Source organism: Microcaecilia unicolor, chromosome 5 (genome assembly GCF_901765095.1).
Source record: "Microcaecilia unicolor chromosome 5, aMicUni1.1, whole genome shotgun sequence".
Lineage (NCBI taxonomy): Eukaryota > Metazoa > Chordata > Amphibia > Gymnophiona > Siphonopidae > Microcaecilia > Microcaecilia unicolor.
Window position 1 is genome coordinate 259,148,785 of NC_044035.1, and position 22,777 is coordinate 259,171,561.

General features: G+C 47.6%; 1 protein-coding gene across 3 annotated transcripts in view; it reads left to right on the forward strand.

The window, feature by feature from the left end:
* Positions 1 to 22,777, forward strand: part of CHD1L (chromodomain helicase DNA binding protein 1 like) — a 163,275-nt gene that overhangs the window by 15,886 nt on the left and 124,612 nt on the right. For all 3 annotated transcript variants that reach the window (XM_030204037.1, XM_030204036.1, XM_030204038.1), the window contains exons 4-5: positions 7,875 to 7,989; positions 18,983 to 19,017. In XM_030204037.1, coding sequence (XP_030059897.1) covers positions 7,875 to 7,989; positions 18,983 to 19,017 — 150 coding nt within the window. The remainder of the gene's footprint in view (positions 1 to 7,874; positions 7,990 to 18,982; positions 19,018 to 22,777) is intronic.

Here is a 22,777-nt window from a genome sequence, read left to right on the forward strand (position 1 = left end):
CGGGGACGCCGCATTGCGGCCTAGTGGCCGCACGGTCGTTTTCCTTTTCGTGGTGTGATTTCAGCCACCATTGACGACTTTGACTTCGCCGACGCGATTTTTCCGTCGATGTCCTCGAAGGTCCCGAGTGGATTTAAAAAGTGTGGTCGCTGCGGCCGTCCGATCTCGCAGACCGACACCCACGCTTGGTGCCTCCAGTGCCTCGGGCCGGAGCACAATATCAAGTCGTGTTCTCTGTGTCTCGGTCTCCGGAAACGGACTCAGGTTGCGAGGCAAGTTCTGCGGGACCGTCTTTTTGGAACTTGCGCCGGCTCCTCGACGTCGACCTCGAAGGCATCGGTATCGACGCCCGGCCCTTCGGTACCGGTATCGATGCCCGAGACATCGGCACCGATGGCAGCGACCCCAGGAGAACAGGTCCCGTCGGCCCGCCGGTCCTCCGGTGAGAGTGGGGGTGAGAGGCCGCGTGGGCAGTCGGCCCCGGTCACTCCCTCAGCTCGTGGGCCACGGGACCGAACCCTGTCTGACCCGGTACCTCGAGACCGAGGGGGATCGACCTCCTCCTCCTCCATGCCCTCCGGCGCCGGTGACTGGCATCGTAAGAAAGATAAGAAGCGTCGTCACCGGTCGCCCTCGGTGCATCCGGATATCGGAGAGGAGGCGACGCCGAAGCATCTTCGTCGAGAGGAGAGGTCTCCGTCGGTTGTGGAGGTACCGACGCGTCGGGGTTCCGGCACCTCGGTGCCGTCTCCTGGCCCCCAGCAGCTTCTGGCGCCGACACCCCTACCGGCCCCACCGCCTTTCCCGGCAGCGGGCCTGGACGAGTGCCTCAGAGCCATCCTTCCGGGGATCCTGGAAGGGCTGATGCGCCAGGCTGTGCCGGCGCCGGGGGTGCTTGCGCCCTCGGCGCCGATGACTGTGGCGCCGGCGAGCTCTAGCCCGGCGCCGGGGCCGTCGACACCGCCGCCGCTTGCGGTGCCGGTCTCGACCGCCACGCAGGTGGAGTCCCCGTCGACGTCGATGGAGGGAGCTCCGTCCCCGCCGGCGCGGGAGTCCACCGCTCGACGACACCGAGACCTTGGTGCCTCGACGTCGAGCCGGGCCCGGTTCAGGACTCAGCTACATGAGCTTATGTCCGACACCGAGGATGAGGACTCGTGGGGGGAAGAGGAGGACCCTAGATATTTCTCCTCAGAGGAGTCTACGGGCCTTCCCTCGGACCCCACGCCTTCACCGGAGAGGAAACTCTCACCTCCTGAGAGTCTCTCCTTTGCCTCCTTTGTGCGGGATATGTCTATCAGCATTCCCTTCCCCGTGGTCTCTGTGGAAGAGCCGAAGGCCGAGATGCTCGAGGTCCTCGACTATCCATCACCACCTAGAGAGTCCTCCACGGTGCCGCTGCACAATGTCCTTAAGGAGACGCTGCTTCGGAACTGGGTGCGACCATTAACTAACCCCACCATTCCCAAGAAAGCAGAGTCCCAGTACAGGATCCACTCCGACCCAGAGCTAATGCGGCCACAATTGCCCCATGACTCAGCGGTCGTGGATTCTGCTCTCAAGAGGGCACGGAGTTCGAGGGATACCGCCTCGGCGCCCCCGGGGCGGGAGTCTCGCACTCTGGACTCGTTTGGGAGGAAGGCCTACCAATCCTCCATGCTCGTGACCCGCATCCAATCATACCTGCTCTATATGAGCATTCACATGCGGACCTATGTGCAACAACTGGCGGACCTGGTCGATAAGCTCCCGCCGGAGCAGTCCAGGCCTTATCAGGAGGTGGTCAGGCAGCTGAAGGCGTGCAGAAAGTTCCTGTCCAGGGGTATCTATGACACCTGTGACGTGGCATCTCGTGCTGCGGCCCAAGGTATAGTGATGCGCAGGCTCTCATAGCTGCGTGCCTCTGACCTGGACAACCGCACCCAGCAGAGACTGGCCGACGTCCCTTGCCGGGGGGATAACATTTTTGGTGAGAAGGTCGAGCAGATGGTGGACCATCTGCATCAGCGGGAAACCGCTCTCGACAAGCTCTCCCACCGGGCGCCTTCAGCATCCACCTCCACAGGTGGACGTTTTTCCCGGGCCCGGCAGGCTGCACCCTATTCTTTTGCGAAGCGTAGGTACAACCAGCCGGCCCGAAGGCCTCGTCAGGCACAGGGACAGCCCCAGCGCGCTCGTTCTCGTCAACAGCGTGCGCCTAAGCAGCCCCCTGCGCCTCCACAGCAAAAGCCGGGGACGGGCTTTTGACTGGATCCACGGGAACATAGCCGCCCTACAAGTGTCCGTACCGGACGATCTGCCGGTCGGAGGGAGGTTAAAATTTTTTCACCAAAGGTGGCCTCTCATAACCTCCGACCAGTGGGTTCTCCAAATAGTGCGGTGCGGATACGCCCTGAATTTGGCCTCCCTGCCTCCAAATTGTCCTCCGGGAGCTCAGTCTTTCAGCTCCCATCACAAGCAGGTACTTGCAGAGGAACTCTCCGCCCTTCTCAGCGCCAATGCGGTCGAGCCCGTACCACCCGGGCAGGAAGGGCAGGGATTCTATTCCAGGTACTTCCTTGTGGAAAAGAAAACAGGGGGGATACGTCCCATCCTAGACCTGAGAGGCCTGAACAAATTCCTGGTCAAAGAAAAGTTCAGGATGCTTTCCTTGGGCACCCTTCTGCCAATGATTCAGAAAAACGATTGGCTATGTTCCCTGGATTTAAAGGACGCATATACTCACATACCGATACTGCCAGCTCACAGACAGTATCTCAGATTCCGCCTGGGCGCACGGCACTTTAAGTATTGTGTGCTGCCCTTTGGGCTCGCCTCGGCCCCACGAGTGTTTACCAAGTGCCTCGTGGTGGTAGCGGCCTACCTACGCAAGCTGGGAGTGCACGTGTTCCCATATCTCGACGATTGGCTGGTCAAGAACACCTTGGAGGCAGGAGCCCTCCGGTCCATGCAGTGCACTATTCAACTTCTGGAGCTGCTGGGGTTTGTGATAAATTACCCAAAGTCCCATCTCCAGCCATCCCAGTCTCTGGAATTCATAGGAGCGCTGCTGAATACCCAGACGGCTCAGGCCTACCTTCCCGAAGCGAGGGCCACCAATCTCCTGGCCCTGGCTTCGCAGACCAGAGCGTCTCAGCAGGTCACAGCTCGGCAGATGTTGAGACTTCTGGGTCATATGGCCTCCACAGTTCATGTGACTCCCATGGCTCGTCTTCACATGAGATCTGCTCAATGGACCCTAGCTTCCCAGTGGTTTCAAGCCACTGGGAATCTAGAAGATGTCATCCGCCTCTCCACCAGTTGCCGCACTTCACTGCTCTGGTGGACCATCCGGACCAATTTGACCCTGGGACGTCCATTCCAAATTCCGCAGCCCACGAAAGTGCTGACGACGGATGCATCTCGCCTGGGGTGGGGAGCTCATGTCGATGGGCTTCACACCCAGGGTCTGTGGTCCCTCCAGGAAAAGGATCTACAGATCAACCTCCTGGAGCTCCGAGCGATCTGGAACGCACTGAAGGCTTTCAGAGATCGGCTGTCCTACCAAATTATCCAAATTCGGACAGACAATCAGGTTGCAATGTATTACGTCAACAAGCAGGGGGGCACCGGATCTCGCCCCCTGTGTCAGGAAGCCGTCGGGATGTGGCGTTGGGCGTGCCGGTTCGGCATGCTTCTCCAAGCCACGTACCTGGCAGGCGTAAACAACAGTCTGGCCGACAGACTGAGCAGAGTCATGCAACCGCACGAGTGGTCGCTCCATTCCAGAGTGGTACGCAAGATCTTCCGAGAGTGGGGCACCCCCTCGGTGGATCTTTTCGCCTCTCAGACCAACCACAAGCTGCCTCTGTTCTGTTCCAGACTTCAGACACACGGCAGGCTAGCGTCAGATGCCTTTCTCCTTCATTGGGGGACCGGCCTCCTGTATGCTTATCCTCCCATACCTTTGGTGGGGAAGACCTTACTGAAGCTCAAGCAAGACCGCGGCACCATGATTCTGATAGCGCCCTTTTGGCCCCGTCAGATCTGGTTCCCTCTTCTTCTGGAGTTGTCCTCAGAAGAACCGTGGAGATTGGAGTGTTTTCCGACTCTCATTTCGCAGAACGACGGAGCGTTGCTGCACCCCAACCTTCAATCCCTGGCTCTCACGGCCTGGATGTTGAGGGCGTAGACTTTGCTGCGTTGGGTCTGTCTGAGGGTGTCTCCCGGGTCTTGCTTGCCTCTAGGAAGGATTCCACTAAAAAGAGTTACTTCTTCAAGTGGAGGAGGTTTGTCGTTTGGTGTGAGAGCAAGGCCCTAGAACCTCGTTCTTGCCCTGCACAGAACCTGCTTGAATACCTTCTGCACTTATCAGAGTCTGGCCTCAAGACCAACTCAGTAAGGAATCACCTTAGTGCGATTAGTGCTTACCATTATCGTGTGGAAGGTAAAGCCATCTCTGGAGAGCCTTTAGTCGTTCGATTCATGAGAGGCTTGCTTTTGTCAAAGCCCCCTATCAAGCCTCCTACTGTGTCATGGGATCTCAACGTCGTCCTCACCCAGCTGATGAAACCTCCTTTTGAGCCACTGAATACCTGCCATCTGAAGTACTTGACCTGGAAGGTCATTTTCTTGGTGGCAGTTACTTCCGCTCGTAGGGTCAGTGAGCTTCAAGCCCTAGTAGCTCATGCTCCATATACCAAATTTCATCACAACAGAGTAGTGCTCCGCACCCACCCAAAGTTCCTGCCGAAGGTGGTGTCGGAGTTCCATCTTAACCAGTCAATTGTCTTGCCAACATTCTTCCCCAGGCCGCATACCCGCTCTGCTGAACGTCAGTTGCACACATTGGACTGCAAGAGAGCATTGGCCTTCTACTTAGAGCGGACACAGCCCAACAGACAGTCCGCCCAATTGTTTATTTCTTTCGACCCTAACAGGCTAGGGGTCGCTGTCGGGAAACGCACCATCTCCAATTGGCTAGCAGATTGCATTTCCTTCACTTACGCCCAGGCTGGGCTGACTCTTGAGGGTCATGTCACGGCTCATAGTGTTAGAGCCATGGCAGCGTCAGTGGCCCACTTGAAGTCAGCCACTATTGAAGAGATCTGCAAGGCTGCGACGTGGTCATCTGTCCACACATTCACATCTCATTACTGCCTCCAGCAGGATACCCGACGCGACAGTCGGTTCGGGCAGTCGGTGCTGCAGAATCTGTTTGGGGTGTAAATCCAACTCCACCCTCCAGGACCCGAATTTATTCTGGTCAGGCTGCACTCTCAGTTAGTTGTTCTTCGTAGGTCAATTTCTGTTGTACCCTCGCCGTTGCGAGGTTCAATTGACCTGGGTTCTTGTTTTGAGTGAGCCTGAGAGCTAGGGATACCCCAGTCGTGAGAACAAGCAGCCTGCTTGTCCTCGGAGAAAGTGAATGATACATACCTGTAGCAGGTGTTCTCCGAGGACAGCAGGCTGATTGTTCTCACCTACCCTCCCTCCTCCCCTTTGGAGTTGTGTGTTTCATCTTTTGCTAGTCATTCAACTGGCGGGAGCGGTCGCGCACGGGTGGGAAGACGTCCGCGCATGCGCGGTGGGCGTGCCCTGCGTGCCGACCGTCCCGCGAAGCTTCTTTCCGGTTGGTGGGGGCTGCCGCGGACGTCACCCAGTCGTGAGAACAATCAGCCTGCTGTCCTCGGAGAACACCTGCTACAGGTATGTATCATTCACTATGCCTAGTACTGGATTGGGGGGGGGGGGGGGTTAAAAAATGACCGGCCCCGGGTGTCAACTACCCTAGCTACGCCACTGGTGTGACCACAGCGCTCCTGGCACAGTATAAACAGGAGTTATGTATAATTTAGCAACTTTTGTGGTAGGTCTAAAACGTGTAGATTAATCCAGTTGCACCAGCGATTTGGACTCGTGCTGCTCTGGGAGGTGGCAGAAAACTGCAGTAGGGATGAAGAGTTTTCTGCTCTTATGAACTTATGTTCTTAATTTTCAATGTTGGTTTTGATACTGAGGACTGGCCATAAGGAGGGGACAAGAACCTTGGGCATTGCTGGATAGTAACACCTACTAGTCAACTTGGATGCCCTTGTCAATATCTCTGTCAGTAATGGGAAGGAATCAAGTATGGAGCATGCATCTGGAAGTTGTGAATAAAAGCACACCCTGCCTTAGTTTTGGCACTGAAGCATGTTGAAGACCATGGCTTAAATCAAAAAATGTAAAAAAAAAAAAAAACACCCAAAAAACCAAGGGAAAGACTTGGACATGCTGGGATTAATTTTATTAACTTTTTTTTTTGTTACATTTGTACCCCGCGCTTTCCCACTCATGGCAGGCTCAATGCAGCAGGCAATGGAGGGTTAAGTGACTTGCCCAGAGTCACAAGGAGCTGCCTGTGACGGGAATTGAACTCAGTTCCTCAGTTCCCCAGGACCAAAGTCCACCACCCTAACCACTAGGCCACTCCTCCACTTCACATGTAAAATGGCTTTTATGAAATTACCTCATGGATTTTGCATGTCAAAGTATGCATAGTGACAAAACAGCATATACTTTTATAAGAAGCACGTGCAGATATGATCTTGGGTGGAGCACAGGCAGAGTCCTGATTTACAAATGAGATTTACACTTGCAGCTTCAATCTAGCCACACTTTTTCCTGGTTAAAAACATTGGTGCCTATGGGGCCCTTTTACTAAAACAGTGCCCACGTTTGTTACTGCCCCATGATCAGAGCCCACGAGCGCGTGAAACAACTCGCTCACAGGCTCTGACCGCAAGTAGCATGCAAATGCATGCTAAACAGAAATTTTATTATTTCTCCCCAATGATCAGCGGGCAGCGCACCAAATCCTACGCCATCTTGGAGCTGACGTTAGGGTTTGTGGAACATTAGGAGGAATGGGGAGCCCTGTCCAGAAAGCATTTACATGCTAGCAGGCCCCTCACTCCAAGTCAGTGACATGGGAGCTGGAGGTCCAGCAGACCTCCAGGCCCCCCCCCCCCCCCCCCACACACAAGTTCATGGGGGCTGGAAATCCGGTGGATCTCCAGCCTCCTAACCTCTCTTCGCACTCCCCCAAAAAAGCCCTGGTGGCCCAGTGGGCTGCAAATGCAAGCCCCCCCCCTCAACATGGTGGTCTAGTGGCCCCCTTCCCCACCAGGTTGGGGGGGGGCTTGTGTTTGGGGGCTACTGGGCCACCAGGGCTTTTTTTGGGGGGGTTAGGGGGGGCCACAGATCCAGTGGATCTCCAGCCCCCGTGTTGCTGGCTTGGGGTGGGAGTTTGGGGCGGCACTAGGCCATTAAGGCCTTGCAGTTGCAGAGGGGTCTGGGGCTCCCTCGGACCTCCAACCCCTGTGTTTGACCTGTTTACAGCCCAGACCTGTCAAACAAGTACGGGAGGATTGTGCTCAGGCACAATCCTCCCGAACTTTTACCCTATGATCAAAGATAATACTGTGCTTAAATTTGCATGTTGTTATCTATTATAATAGGGGCGGTAAAGCCCCGTGCAGTTCCATTGCTAGTTTTAGAGATCTGTTTGGAACAGCGCGGGGGGGGGGGGGGGGGGGGGGGTTGATTATCTGGACTTAAGTGCTTCTGTGTTACGGCTTTGCTAACCAATTAGCAGGTGCTAATCACAACGCCTAGTTAACACAAACATGCCCATTTCCTGCCCATTTCACACTCCCTCCCAAAAATATTTTTAGAGAATTCATAGCCTGTTCTAGTGCGCCAAGTGTGCCTTTAAGTGCTTAGAACCTTTTAGTAAAAGAGCCCCTATTTGTCTTTATAAAATAAACCTGATTGCCCTCCAGACCTAGACACCCTGTCATAAAATTCCCCTCACTCTGTTTTGCTGTTTTAATGCAGTCTTGTCTTGCCAGGTTTTCTCCAGGGCTGTCTGTCATGGTATACACCGGAGACAAAGTGAAAAGAGCAGACCTACAACAAGACATGAAGAACACTGCTGACTTCCATGTTCTCCTGACTACATATGAGGTAGCAAAGCTAATGAAGCTGAGCTGTACACTCATCGATTTGTTCCATTCATAATTCTTGGTGATATGTTAATATTTACTTATGTTTAAGGACAGGATGTGACAGTGTTTCAGAGGTCTGTTGCTATATGTACTTGCTGCTAAACAGGGCTTCTCAAATTTGACCTCCTAGACAGTCTGGTTTTCAGGCTATTCTCAGTGACTCTTAAACACTTGATGTTCTGAAGCAGAATAAATTGATTGCCCTATTTCCATTACATAGCTTTTCACCATTTCAGAACCTATGGGATAGTTGTGTCCATCAGCCAGCAGGTAGAAATAGAGAACTGAAAAATGAGCTGAGACATATCTTTCTTGGTATCCAGTCCAGTTCCTTAGTTCTTTCTATCTTTATCAGGTGAACACACTTTTCAGCCTCTGGTTCTGAGTGGTTTGCTCCTGGTCCAGTTGGTCAGCTGGTTCTCAGTTGAGCTTTGTGGGTGGCTTGAGCGTGCAGAGTCATTTCTGGTGGTCTTCAGATCCCTGTCTGTAGTGCCTCACAAATTTACTTCTTCCCTCCCTTCACCTCTCCCCTGTTTCCTGTGGAGCTCTCTTTTTCCAGCACAACAACTTTGAAAAAAAAAGGAGAAGGAAAGAGGTTTTGCTGGAGATTGTGGGACAGTCTTGAGCCTTTCTTATCTGAGATAAGAATTGTGGAGACTGTAAGCTTGAGAGGAGCAGCTGACAGTGGTAGCTTCGACTGAAGTTTAACTCAGAACCATTTGGAGGGGCTTCAAGTTCTACTTGTTACAGGGGAGGAATCCAGATACACTGTTGGGAACATTGTGCTGCATTGGTGACTGTCGGGGTGAATGGTGACTCCCACAAAGGCAGTTGAGCAGTGTTCCCACTGTGGGATCTGCTGGCTGATGTTGAGGCACTGTAGTGCGTAGAAGCCAGGAATCCCATGGGACGCAGAAGAAATGGTCAGCGGCATCACATCTCTGGATTTGGGTCAGCATCCAAATATGCTGGGGTCTTCAGGCTCCCTGGCAGGGCCTATGTTCAGTTTGATGCAGGAGAGCGTGGGAACGGGTGCCATTTTGTCAGTCGACTGGCAATGAGGAGCAACCTCTGGCTGATCATGTGCGGAGCACAGCCACTACTTTACAACCTCAGGGCCCGACAGAGCATTCAACTGCATCCAGGATCTTTGTTTTCTCTGGAGTTTATTCTTACACCAGGCCTACTTACTGAAGTAGGAACAGTCAGAGTTGCTGCAAGGTGCTTCTGTTTCTCACCCCGCTGCCCCTCCTGCTCCTAAGAGATCTTGTTTAGACCTCCAGGAGTGAGCAGATGAGCCTATCTCTGCTTCTCTCTTCTTATCTGATGTGGCCTCGATCTATTCATAGGAGCCATCGTTGAGGGAGAGCTTCCTCCTGAGGAGGGGGATGATCCAAATGTACTAATGTTGTTTCATAAAGAGGATCTCAGTACTCTTATTTCTGAGGCACTGGTGGTGCTTTCCATTGAGCCTTTTGCTTCAGCATCAGGAGTTCCATATTCGTAGATCATGAGGGGCTTAGAGGTCCTTCTAAGGCCTTCCTGATGCACTCAGACATTTAGTACCTGTTTACAGCAGAATGGGTCTCACCGGACATGGGGCTGAGAGTAGGTAGGAAGAGCCATGACTCGCCTCTACACGTTGGTTCCGGGGAGAAAGGTAAGTTGCAACTTTCCAGGGTGGGCTCCCTGGTTATGGCAGTGACTAAACACCACCTTGCCGGTGGAAGGGGGCATTGCCCTAAAAGACCTACAGGATAGGGAGGTAGAAGGTTCGCTGAAACAAGCCTTTGAAGTGGCCTCTTTGGGCCTTCAAGTGACAGTTTGCAACTCATTATTGGCAAGAGCATGCTTGAAGTGGTATCAGCAGTCAGTAACACAAGACAGGCACCAGAGTGCCCAGCTGGAAGCAGGGTTGACCTATTTGGTGGATGCTATTTATAACGTTACGGCCCTACTTCAGCCCTGGCTGGAGACGCATCTACTGTATGTCTTCCCTCCTTGGCCCATAGTGAGCTGCATGTTAAAAAAGATCATATTGCACTGTGGTCAAATAATTGTTGTAGCCCCGGATTGATCATGCAGGCTGTGGTACATGGACCTGATTCGATTGCTGGCAGGGGTCCTCTTGGTCTTTCACAGGTACATGGCCTACTGAGAAAGGTCTGATGCTCATGGAGGATCCATGCTCTTTTGGTCTTACGGCTTGGCCATTGAAAGAGCTCAGTTGAGACAAAAAGTTTATTCTGATTCGGTCATCGCTACCTTGCTTCAGGTTCAGAAACGCTCTACATTCATGGCATATGCGAGGATGTGGAGGATGTTTGAGGGCTGGTGTTCTGAATGCGGACTTTCTCTCTTCTCCGCTCAGATCACGCACATCCTAGTGTTCCTACAGGGAGGTCTTCAGAAAGGATCGGTTGGGTTCTCTAAAAGTTCAGGTTGCTGCTTTGGCCTGTTTCAGGGGTCTGCCACAGAACATGTCTCTTGTGGCTCACCCGGATATCGTTAGATTCTTGCAGGGAGCAGGCCGCTTGCTGTGTCCAGAGTGGAACCTTTATTTAGTCTTTCGGGCTCTTCTGATATCTCCTTTTGAGCCACTTTGAAGGTCTCCTTGAAAGATCTTATGCTAAAGACAGTGTTCTTGGTGGCTGATCTTCAGGCTTTCTCTTGTCGGGCTCCCTTTCTTTGCTTTTTGGAGGTGGGGGGTCTATCTGCACATGGTTCCTTCCTTTCAGTGGCGTAGCCAGACTGCCAATTTTGGATGGGCCTGAACCCAAAGTGGGTGGGCACAAAAGTTTCTCTCTACCCCCCTCCCCCAGCAAAATTTAGTCACGCTAATCAGATGCATTTGTCACACAGGGTAAAGTGCTGCTTTTCAGTGCATCAGATTTCAGAAAATTTATTTAATAGCCTAACACCCTTTTCAGTGAGCTTTCAGAGGCCAAAACCTCCTGCCTCAGATCAGTATAATGCTGTTACGGTATCCTCGCCTGACCTAAGGAAGGAAGTATTGGTCTCTGAAACTTCATTAACACAGGTACCATATTACTTTATCCTAAATTAAAAATAAAATTATTTTCTTTACCTTTCTTCTATGGCCATTTACTTTTTCTCATTGTGTCACTCCCAGTCTCTAGATTCTGCTTTCCTTCGTTTTCGCTTAACTCTTCTGCCACGGTTTCCTGGCCATTTCTCATTTTTCTCTCCTTTTTCTTTGCTTTCTTCAATATTTTTCTGCCTCTCTCTCTCTCTGTCCTGATTTAATTCATTCTTACTATCCATTTTTTAATTTCCTTCATCTACTTATGGCTTTTCATCTTTTTCTCACCCTTGTTCTCCCCATGCCCCTTCCTCTTATTCTCCAGTCTTTCACTACTCCCCTTTTCCATCCAGCAGCTCTCCTCTTTCTCTCCCCATCCTTCCAGTCTCCCCTCTCTCTCCCCATCCTTCCAGTCTCCCCCTCTCTCCCCATCCTTCCAGTAGTCTCCCCTCTTTCTTTCTGCATCCTTCCGTCCAGTGTCACTTTTTTCTCCCTACCCTTCCATCCAGCGTCTTCCCTCTTTCTCTCCCCATCCTTCCATCCATCTACCCTCTCTCCTGATCCTTCCATCTAATGTCTGTCTCTCTCTCCCTCTTTCTAACCAGTGTCTCTGTATCACTCTACCCTTTTCTGTTCAGTGTCCCTTCTCTCTCCACATCCTTCCAGTCTCTACCCTTTCACTCTGCATCCTTTCATCCATCTCCCCTCTTTCTCTCCCCTTCCTTCCATCCAGAGTCTCTCTCCCCATCCATCCATTTTCCCTCTTTCTCTCCCCATCCTTCCATCTGTTTTCCCTCTTTTCTCCCCATCCTTCCATCTGTTTTCCCTCTTTTCTCCCCATCCTTCCATCTGTCTTCCCTTTTTCTCCTCACCCTTCCATGTTTTCCCTCTTTCTCCCCATCCTTCCATGTTTTCCCTCATTCTCTGCCATCCTTCCATCTGTTTTCCCTCTTTTCTCCCCATCCTTCCATCTGCTTTCCCTCTTTTCTCCCCATCCTTCCATCTGTTTTCCCTCTTTTCTCCCCATCCTTCCATCTGTTTTCCCTCTTTCTCCCCATCCTTCCATGTTTTCCCTCTTTCTCCCCATCCTTCCATCTGTTTTCCCTCTTTTTCTCCCCATCCTTCCATGTTTTCCCTCTTTTCTCTTTTCCTCGAGGCCCGCCCTGCATGCCAGCGCCAGTGCCAGCCCCAGCTCCCATTGCCGGCCACTGCTTCTTTTCCTGGTGAGCAGCAGGGCCGGCGCTACAAAAAGAAGAAGCGCTAACGCTAAGGACGAAAAATGTTTACAAACAAAAAGCGCGGCACCAGCAGGCACTGTCTAGGCAGCCTTGAGGCATTGGCTGCTAGCTCTGCAGGCTCCTCCCGTCTCTTACGTTACTGCCCCTGCGTCGCTCTAGGGGCAGTGACGTAGGAGACGGGAGGAGCCTGCGAGCCAGCAGCCAATGCCTCAAGACTGCCTAGACAGTGCCTGCTGGTGCCGCGCTTTTTTATTTTTTTAAACATTTTTCGTCCTTAGCGTTAGCGCTGCTTCTTTTTGTAGCGCTGGCCCTGCTGCTCAACAGGAAAAGCAGCAGTGGCCGGCAGTGGGGGCTGGCGCTGGCGCTGGGCGGGCCTGGGCTGAAATTGGGTGGGCCTGGGCCCAGCCAGGCCCACCCGTAGCTACGCCCCTGCTTCTTTTCTTCTGAAAGTGGTATCAGTATTTCATCTCAACAATCTGTGGAGCTTCCATCCTTTCACAGAGAGGATGAAGAGTCTTCTTATTCTTCCTTGAAGCTTCTTGATGTGCGTAGAGTCCTCGTTGGATTTCTGGAAGTCATGAATGAGTTTCACAACTCAGACAGACAGACTGTGTTTTTTGGTAAACAGCGGCTTAGCCTCATAGATTCCAGGCCCACAGTTGCTAGATGGCTTAAGGATGCTAATGTGTCAGCTTATTTGCTGGCTTATTCTATAAGGCATACATTGGTATCCTGGGCAGAGACTATACTTTACTGTCTCCAGTGTATATTTGCAAGGCGGTGACGTGGTTGGCACTGCATACCTTTTCTAAATACTACAGGGTGGATGTTGCGCTTGGAAGTCAGTTTTGGGGCTTTGGTCCTCAGGGCAGAGGTGCCAGGATTGCACCTGCTCTTGGCATTGCTTTTGAACATCCCACAGGTTATGGAATAGTTGGAAGCTATGTATTGGAAGGAGAAATTGTCTTATTTATTTATTTATCACAAAGGCTTGATATACCTCACTGGGTCCACATTGACTACTTTGTGGTTTACAATGGTAAAATCAAAAATTCTCCAAGGTAAGATAGAGCAGGGAGGGGTGGACAGGAAGCAGGTCAGCCAAAAGCTTTAGAGAAAAGGTGGGTTTTTAGCAAGGATTTAAATTTTGGATAAGAAGGTTCTAGACAAAGATGCGAAGGAAGAGCATTCCAAAAAGAGGGTTCCAGAAAGCTTAAAGAGGTTTCTCGGGAAATAGTTAGACGGAAAACGGGAAGAGATGGTACCACTAGAAGGTTAGCAGTAGAAGAGTGTAGGGATCATGTAGGAATGTAAGGGATCAATACAGAATGGAGATAAGCTGGAGCAGAGGGAGAGTATGCTTTAAAGACCAAATGAAGGCTCTTGAACTTTATCCGGAATGTGATTGGAAGCCAGTGTGTCTGTCAGAAAAGGGAGATAACATTTTCAAAACTATGAGAAAAATGCTGTTGCCGTACAGAACAAAGAAAATTATATCAATAAGGGTTTGCGACAACTTGAAAATAAACACTCATACCGAAGACTAACTCTTAACCCCACCAAACGTCTTCAATCACAGATCTGGAAGATCACAAACAAGGGTCTACAAGAAGGCTTTATTACAACAAAGGATAAAAAATTCCTCAACCGCTTTGATCCTGTGGTACCTGTTATGTATTTTATTCCGAAAATACATAAGAATGCACATAAACCTCCTGGCAGACTGATCCTTTCAGCCAGGCAATCAGTTCTAGAACCGTTGTCAATGTCTGTGGACTAACAAGAAGTACAAAAAAGTCCATTATACATTAAGGTCACGACCCACTTTTTACAAAAATTGGCAGATGTGGATTGGGAACAGAATGATTACATCAAGGTCACATTAGACTTCAACTCGTTGTATACATCCATCTCCCTGGCTGAATCTCTAAGAGTGATCAAAGAAGTATTAGAATCTAGAGACAGACCACAAATGATAATGCTTGTTCAAAATTTCAAGTCCGTGTCTTTGTTTGCATGGAAGTTGTTGCGGTCTGAATATTGGTCCAAATATGTTCCGATGAGTCGCGACCAATTTTGTTGCACACTTTGAGTCAACTTGTTTGACTGGATTTTGCATCCATAATGTTAAAATGTATTTCATTGGAATTAGCATCAAAAACTGTACAGGATTTGAATTTTTTAGCCATTCTTATAAATTGGATTTTATTAGACCCCAAAAATGGCATTTTGATAAATGTCGCGCGCTCATGGACTGACAACCTTTCAGAAAAGGGGGTTTAGATCTGCAACTATTGCAGTTAGAGACCTCAAATTTTGGGAAACTTTGTTTAACACCTGACTCGCGCAACAGATAAAATGTGAACAAAATTGGAGAATATGATGGAACTTTTTTAAATTTTAGACCACTTGGCATGGAATGACCCAAATTTTTACACTTTCAGCCTGGAATTAACAAACTCCAAGTGTTCGGTATATTTATTATCCAAATGCAGACGGGCCTTTTGAAGCTCCTGCCATGCCTCCACAGAGCTGGTGTGCTTATTAAGCCCCTCAAACTTTTTATGTTGCCAATAGTTGATATCCCTGTCATGTTCTCTTTTCAACCGGGAAGCCTGCAATAGAAAATGCCCCCTTGTTACTGCTTTCAATGTGTCCCACACCGTCCTGACTGAAGGCCCAGAGTACCTATTAAGTTCAATATATTCCTTAAAAAGCAGACTATAGGAATTTTTAACATCCTCTTTCGTCAGAAGAGTATTATTAAATGTCCATAACTTCTGTCTCTGCTCCTTTCTGAAATCAGACAATGTTACCTATCAGGTAGCATGGTCTGACAATGTTGTATTCCCAATAGACGAAGATCCATCTCGGTCAGCAATAAGCTTATCCGCATAATTGTAGTCAATCCTAGAGTAACTACCACGTGGGGGAGAGTAATAAGTATAGTTGCGGTCATTCAGATTCTGCAAATGCCAAACATCTACCACCATAATGTCCTCCATAACCTTCTGCAAACCACTCATTAATTTAAGGTCTTCCCGGGTGGGAGCTTTATAGAATGCTTTATCTATGCAGTGATACACTTAGGTATGCATTTATGTTTTTCCTTCTGTAATAGAGTTTACGTTTTAGCGAAGCTGTACAATTTCATTTTATATTTTAAATGGCTGGATCAATATTTATTTATCCATTTATTTGTGTATACATTTATGTTTGTTTCCCCTGCTGCTCACTCCTCTGCAGTAGTCTGAATGCACGACCTAACAAACTTCCGGAAATCATTAAAAACCAATTTGTTCGAAAAGGCATACCATAATGATCCAACCTAAACACCTGAACCCTGCAACACAATGAAACTTGTACCAGAACTGGGCAAAACTTAACTCTTTCTCCTTGACTACCTAATTTACTCTGTCACTTATGAACTTTAACGCAATACCACTCTGTATTTCTCAAACCGGAATTGGCTATCGCCATCACGGTACTATGTAAGCCACATTGAGCCTGCAAATAGGTGGGAAAATGTGGGATAAAAATGCAACAAACAAACAAAATACCAACAGATTTTTTTATGGAATTGACAAAATTAGCCATCAAAGAGAATTATTTTCTGTTCAATGGATTGTTTTATTTACAAACCAGCGGAGTTGCAATGGGAGCAACGTTTGCACCCTTCATTGCAAATCTTTACATGACGTCTTTTGAAAAGGAATGGATACAAGCTTCCCCTTTTGGTCCCAAGATACACAAGTGGTGGAGATTCATAGACAATCCAGCTTATTTTCGAAAGAGAAAAACGCCTATAGTGCGACCTAAATCGGGAGATAGACGTTTATCTTGCAAAGGCGCCCAAATCGGTATAATCGAAAGCCGATTTTGGGCGTTTCCAACTGCACTCCGTCGTGGAAACAAATAAAGTTGACGGGGGCGTGTCGGAGGCGTGATAGAGGCGGAACTGGGGCGTGGTTATCAGCCGAGGAGAGATGGGTGTCTTTAGCTGATAATCGAAAAAAAAAAGGCGTTTATACCGCGATTCTGGGTCACTTTTTTTGGACCCTTTTTTTCACGAACAAGTCCCAAAAAAGTGCCTCAACTGCCCAGATGACCACTGGAGGGAATTGGGGATGACCTCCCCAGACTCCCCCAGTGGTCACTAACCCCCTCCCACCAAAAAAAACCCACTTTACAAACTTTTTTCCCAGCCTGTATGCCAGCCTCAAATGCTGTACCCACCTCCATGACAGCAGAATGCGTTCGATCCTGTCACAGCCTTTCCCTGGGTCAGATGTGGCTCTCGTGTGCAGTACAGGGTCACATCAGCATTGCATTGTGGTGGGTGTAGGGTATTGGGCTCTGTGATTTCATTAGCTTGTGTTACAGTCTCACGATGTTGGTAGTTGGTAGGCTCTTCTCCCATGGTGCTTTTCCCCCTGCCTACTGGGTCACAGCGTGCCCTGTTGTGTTTCCTGTTGTAGTCCATGTGGTAGTGGCCATTTTTGTAAGCCAGTTTTAGTTCCCTTTCCTGTGTTAGCCACGTTACAGAACTTAGTTCTTCCCTTGAATGTGGCTGAAAGAGGGCATTGTACAGCATTCTGCCAGCTCGGACCTACTGCTCATCTCAGTACCAGGGAGACTCGTTGCCAGTGGGGCACAACCTCTGATCTGCAGTTAACTGTGAGTAAACGCGGTTATTCCAATAAAGGACATTTTCGGAGAGATTAGTCTTCAGGTGTCAACTGGTGTGCCAATGTTATACAGCAGCAATAAGTCCTAGAGGCCTGCGTGTATGCAGGTCCCTGGAGCACTTTTAGTGGGTACTGCAGTGCACTTCAGCCAGGTGGCCCCAGGCCCATCCCCCCCCACTTGTAACACTTGTGCTGGTAAATGGGAGGCCTCCAAAACCCACTGTACCCACATGTAGGTGCCCCCTTCACCCCTCAAAGCTATGGTAGTGTTGTACATTTGTGGGTAGTGGGTTTTGGGGGAGGGGGTTGGGAGCTCAGCACCCGTGGTAAGGGAGCTATGCATGTGGGAGCTTTTTCTGAAGTCCACCGCACTGACCTAGGGTGCTCAGTTGGTGTCCTGGCATATCAGGGGGGCGAGTGTACTACCAATCCTGGCCCCTCCCACGACCAAATGGCTCGGATTAGGACATTTTTGAGCTGGGCGTTTTTAGTTTCCATTATCGCTAAAAAAAACAAACGCCCAGCTCAAAAACGTCCATTTTTTCGAAAATACGGTTCGGCCCGCCCCTTCACGGACCCGTTCTCGGAGATAAACGCCCATGGAGATAGGCGTTTCTGTTCGATTATGCCCCTCAATGTGTTCATGCTATGGAAGGGAACAGTCACTGAATTGTCACAGTTCACTAAACGGTTAAATAGTTGCAATGACCATATTCCGTTTACACAGCATCATTCCTTTACATCTATCCATTTTCTTGATGTAGAGATTATGATACACAATAAACAAATCTCAACAAAAGTGTATAAAAAACCAATGGATAGAAACACATTTCTACACAATGCCAGTTGTCACCCTACACAATTAAAGAACAGTTTACCACTGTCACAGATGCTGAGAATTTGGCAAATCTGCTCTGAAGGGAACACATACAAAGAACAAGCGAAAAATTTAACAACTAAACTATTAGACAGGGGCTATTCAAAACACACACTGAAAAGGCTTATAAGAGAGCCAAGTATAATAACAGGGAGCTCCTGTTATCTGGTGCATGTCCGATAGGTTTCAGTGGGATTTTCTCCTTTTGCATTCAATGTATGAGTTTAGAAAGCTCAGTATATACTAATGTTCTTAACGAGTTTGTATAGAAAAATGTTTCCCTCTATTTAGAGGCCCACCCAAGGTTTCTGAGATGTTTAGTCAGTGCAAAGTGATGGGTCAAATAATGACTGTCACCTTGCATGGTGCTTCCTGCTTATCTCTTGTTCTCTATAAGTAGTCCAGAGATGAGAGAGGCTCACAAGTGTTTGCTCCTCTGGTTAGTGTTAGGTTAGCAAGTTGTTTATTGTTGTGTTTATTTGGAGTTTCTTCTTACTGCTTATCCACATAAATACTGAGGAGCGGGACTGGATGTCAAAAGAGTGATGTCTCAGCTCAGTTTTCAGTTCTTATCTTCACATGCTAGTTGATGGACACAACTATCCCACATGTTCTGGAATAGTGGGAAGGACTAATGGAAAGAAATTTATCAGGAAAGACCTAATTTCTCCTTAGATATCCCATTGGTTCTTTTCATATTGTGACCTGTCTTTCCTTACACTAGTTTCTGCTTTTCTTCTGAAATGTGGCCACGTCGGGCATATATTATAACCCTCAAATGTTGTCACAATAAAAGTTCTTTGGGCTATTTTCTATTCTGGCCTGCTACTTTTCTGCCACGTTGGCTTTTGCAGATCAGTTGCCTACTTGCTTTAGGGTACCATGAGCCAGTCAAGTTTTCAGGATATTTAATATATATATGCATTACATACATATAGTGGAATCAGTGTATGCAGATTTATTTCACACGTATTCATTATGTACATCCTGAAAACCTGACTGGCTACTGCTCCGTTGAAGAAGTTCTAGGACCACTGTTCGAGGGAGTTTTGAGTGCTCACTAACTCATAATATTTTCTAATTCAGTCTTTCTGTCTTATTTTCAGATTTGCTTAAAAGACGCTGGTTGGCTAAGGAATATGTAAGTTGGAAACTTGTTGCCATCTTAGGAGTTCACTTTCCTGACCTCCAAACTCTAAACTGAGCATTTCTTTTTAATCCACACAAACAGTATATAATACTAGCCAATCAAAACTTGTAGTGATTGCTTGCTAGCATTTTTTTCATGTGGTTACTGCATTGTTTGGCCAAAACTAATTAAACATGACCAGGAAGGCAAGAGGTTTAGGGACCAGGATAGATGCTAACTTTAATTGTAAGGGCAGGCATGCAGAAAATGGGGATAGTGGGAAGATGACAGGTGAAGGGGTAGATCTCTGAGGACAAGCAGGATAAGCACTCCTCACACTCCAGCAGGCCTAGGGTGGAATAACTGATTCATGGCAGTTGTTCAGGGCCCTTTCAGTTTGTTTTCTTACATGGAGCCCAGCATTCACTTATTTTCCATGTTATGTGAATGAAATTGTAAAGTGTTAGAAATTTCCTGTTTTTGTTTTGGCATCTAGGTTCAACTTCCCTTTTGCATTAGAAATCCTTTAAAAGAAATTTGATTACAATTCTCTTGAAAACCATTTTTTGGAGGGTAGCCATAATCTGTACCAGTGCATCAAGTGGTATTGGCAGATTTTTATCATAGAGTTATTTGAGTTGGCTGTGCCTATTTTTAACCTGATGTCCCCTGGGTGGGCTTGTCCGTAAAATGCAAAAAGCTATTTTTATCTGTTTGGGGTCCTTATATACATTCTCTTTCTCCCAGAGCCCGCAGTTTGATATTGAATACTTTTAATTTTGATTGGAAAGATTTGGGAGGTTTTTTTTTTTTTGGGGGGGGGAGGGAAGAGCGGTTGGGGTGTTATATTCGTTCTGGGACAGATATTATTTGTCTTTCAGGGGGGCTGTAAGACACAAAGCCCCTCTGTGAGTTTGCTTGATTGATGTATAGTTGTTCCCAATCCTGGTAGCTCAGTTGTGTTGATTATTGTTCTCTTCTTTTATAACTTAATAAAAAGATTACATAAGAACGTAAGTGTTGCCATACTGGAACAGATCAAAGGTCTATCAACCCTAGTATTTTGTTTCCAATTGTGGCTAATTCAGGTTACAAGTACCTAGCAAGATCCCAAAACAGTACATTTTATGCTGTTTATCCTAGAAATAAACAGTGGATTTTCCCCAAGTCCATCTTAATAATGGCTTATAGACTTATTTAAACATAACCTGATATTCCCTATACCAAAGAAGGCCAACAGCCTCAGAAAATGTACTTGATACAGCAGCATAATGCTGGAAACAGAAACCCATGACATACAGTGCTGGGAAAAAGTTTGTGAACCCAAACTATAATATTGAGAATTAAAAATTCTTACCTTGATGTCTTTGTTTAATTGAAGCCAGTCTTTTTCTTAATGCAGTAAGGGCGCAATTGTATAACTAGGCTCCACATGTTAAGCACCTAGATGCAGCTTGCTGAGCACTAATTCTATAGTGGAATCTTGGCACCAGAATTCAGTAATAGAATACTAGGGTAAGTCAGCATCTACACACTTACAATTAGGCACACCCATTTAAGCCTTGTCAATAGCAGGTGGAAGTGGGTGTGCCTAAATGGACAGAACACTGGTAGAGAACAAAAGAATGGGAATGACCATGCTAATGAACCAGAATGGCGCATAGGAAGTCCTTTATTCAAATTGTGGATGAATAAACGAAAGCCTAGACCCAGCATGGGCCATGTTTGGGCTACAAAGCCTTCCTGATACACTGATATGTGCACATACTTTAGATGCTAAATCACATACAGAACAAGAACATATGTGTTCAAATCACAAAAGAACCTTAATGGTCAGCTATCAAAAGTCGCTGCGCACTATTTGAATAAAGGACTTCTTGCGTGTTCAAGTTTGTTGAGAGCTTATACCCCTCCCCCCCAAATCAAAAAAAATGTCGGAGCGGCTTATGATGTAAAGGAGAGGAAAAGGCAAAGAGGCAGATAGAGACGACAACAGAGCAAAGGGATGAGGGAAGAAATACAATATGAATAGGAAAGCAGAGAGGGCAACACAGGAGGGAGGGGACATCGCTCCAAAGGAGTTTGAAGGAGGGTTAATTAAAGGCATTTACAAACAGGAAAGACTTCAAATCAGACTTAAATGATTGCAGGGAGTGTGAGAGTCATAAGCTGTTCGGTAGCTTATTCCAAAGATTGTAATTTCACAAATAGATGGAACAACAAGTTGATGGAATAGATGGAACAACAAGTTGATTCTGCTGAGAAGACCATGTGGTTACTAATATACAGTTTGTGTGCACAAACTGTATATTAGTAACATTCTGGTTCATTAGTGTGGTCATTCAAACTCTTTTGTTCTATGTCTGGCTCTGCCTGTGGGACTGATTTGGTTCTTTATGGTACCTAAATGCAGCACTTACACGTGCAACTTACAGTATTCTATAATTTATGCACTTAAATGTGACATACCCATATGTATCACATGCAAATGCCCCCTTGCATTTACACACTAAGGTCTCCTGTTACTAAACTGCAGTAAGCACTAGCGTGTGCTTACTGCAGCTTAAAAGGGCTTACAACAGGATGTACTGAGGCTACCTCTGAGCAGTTTGCATGTTTTATTCATTAGTGGACCACTGGAGATATTGCTATACAGAGGATGTGTTTGTAATTTTTTATCTGGGGCTGAATGGCACATTTCAGCCTTTTGATTAATCATAGTGCAGGCTTTGAACCATGAGACTAGTTGCTTCTTGATTGTTTGGTTGAGATTGAGAACTTGTACAGTAATGGGGAGTTAATGCCCTGCTACCCGCAACCCACTGGAGACACAGCTACGTTATGGCCTTTGCCAATGCAGGATGAGGGAAAGATTCCAGTTATTGCACAGTGGTGACACCTTGTGGCCAAGTTAGAGCCCATGATTGCAGTATAGCTTCTTGCTAAGTGATTAAGAGTATAAGATGGGGTACAATCCCCAGATAAGGTTCATGGCATTGTAGCTCAAGAGGGGCTGGAATCCCAAGGAAAAGGAAGAACTGCTAGGCCCAGAAAACTCAGCAGTATTCAGTGCTCTAGCCAGCCTGAAAAAGCGTAACATTATCTAGGAACTGATTTGCAGATCTCCAGCTTCACCAAACAGTCATCACAAGGCAGCATCTGACCTTCTTATCTTCTATTCTTAATCCACCTTGTATTTTTGGCCAAGGCTTGAACTGCCCTTTAGACATAAGCAACAGGAGATTCTTCATATAGATGTAGCCTAATGAATACTATAGCAGACTTAGATAAAACTTATGCCTGATATTCAAAGTCATCGCTTGTTTGCTCTTTCCAAAAATTGTAGGACTAAGGGGCAAGCAATGAAGCTACAAAGTAGTAAATTTAAAACAAATTGGAGAAAATATTTCTTCACTCAACGTCTAATTAAACTCTGGAATTTGTTGCCAGAGAATGTAATAAAAGTAGTTAGCTTAGTGGGGTTTAAAAAAGGTTTGGATAGCTTCCTAAAATGAAAGTCCATAAGCCATTATTAAAATGACTTGGGGAAAATCCACTGTTTATTTCTAAGATAAGCAGCATAAAATATATTGTACTGTTTGGGATCTTGCCAGGTACTTGTGACCTGGATTGGCCTCTGTTGGAAACAGGATACTGGGCTTGATGGACCTTTGGTCTGTCCCAGTATGGCAATACTTATGTACTTACTAGTATAAAAGGCCCGTTTCGGTAGGCAATGAAACGGGCGCTAGCAAGGTAATCCCCCCCCCTG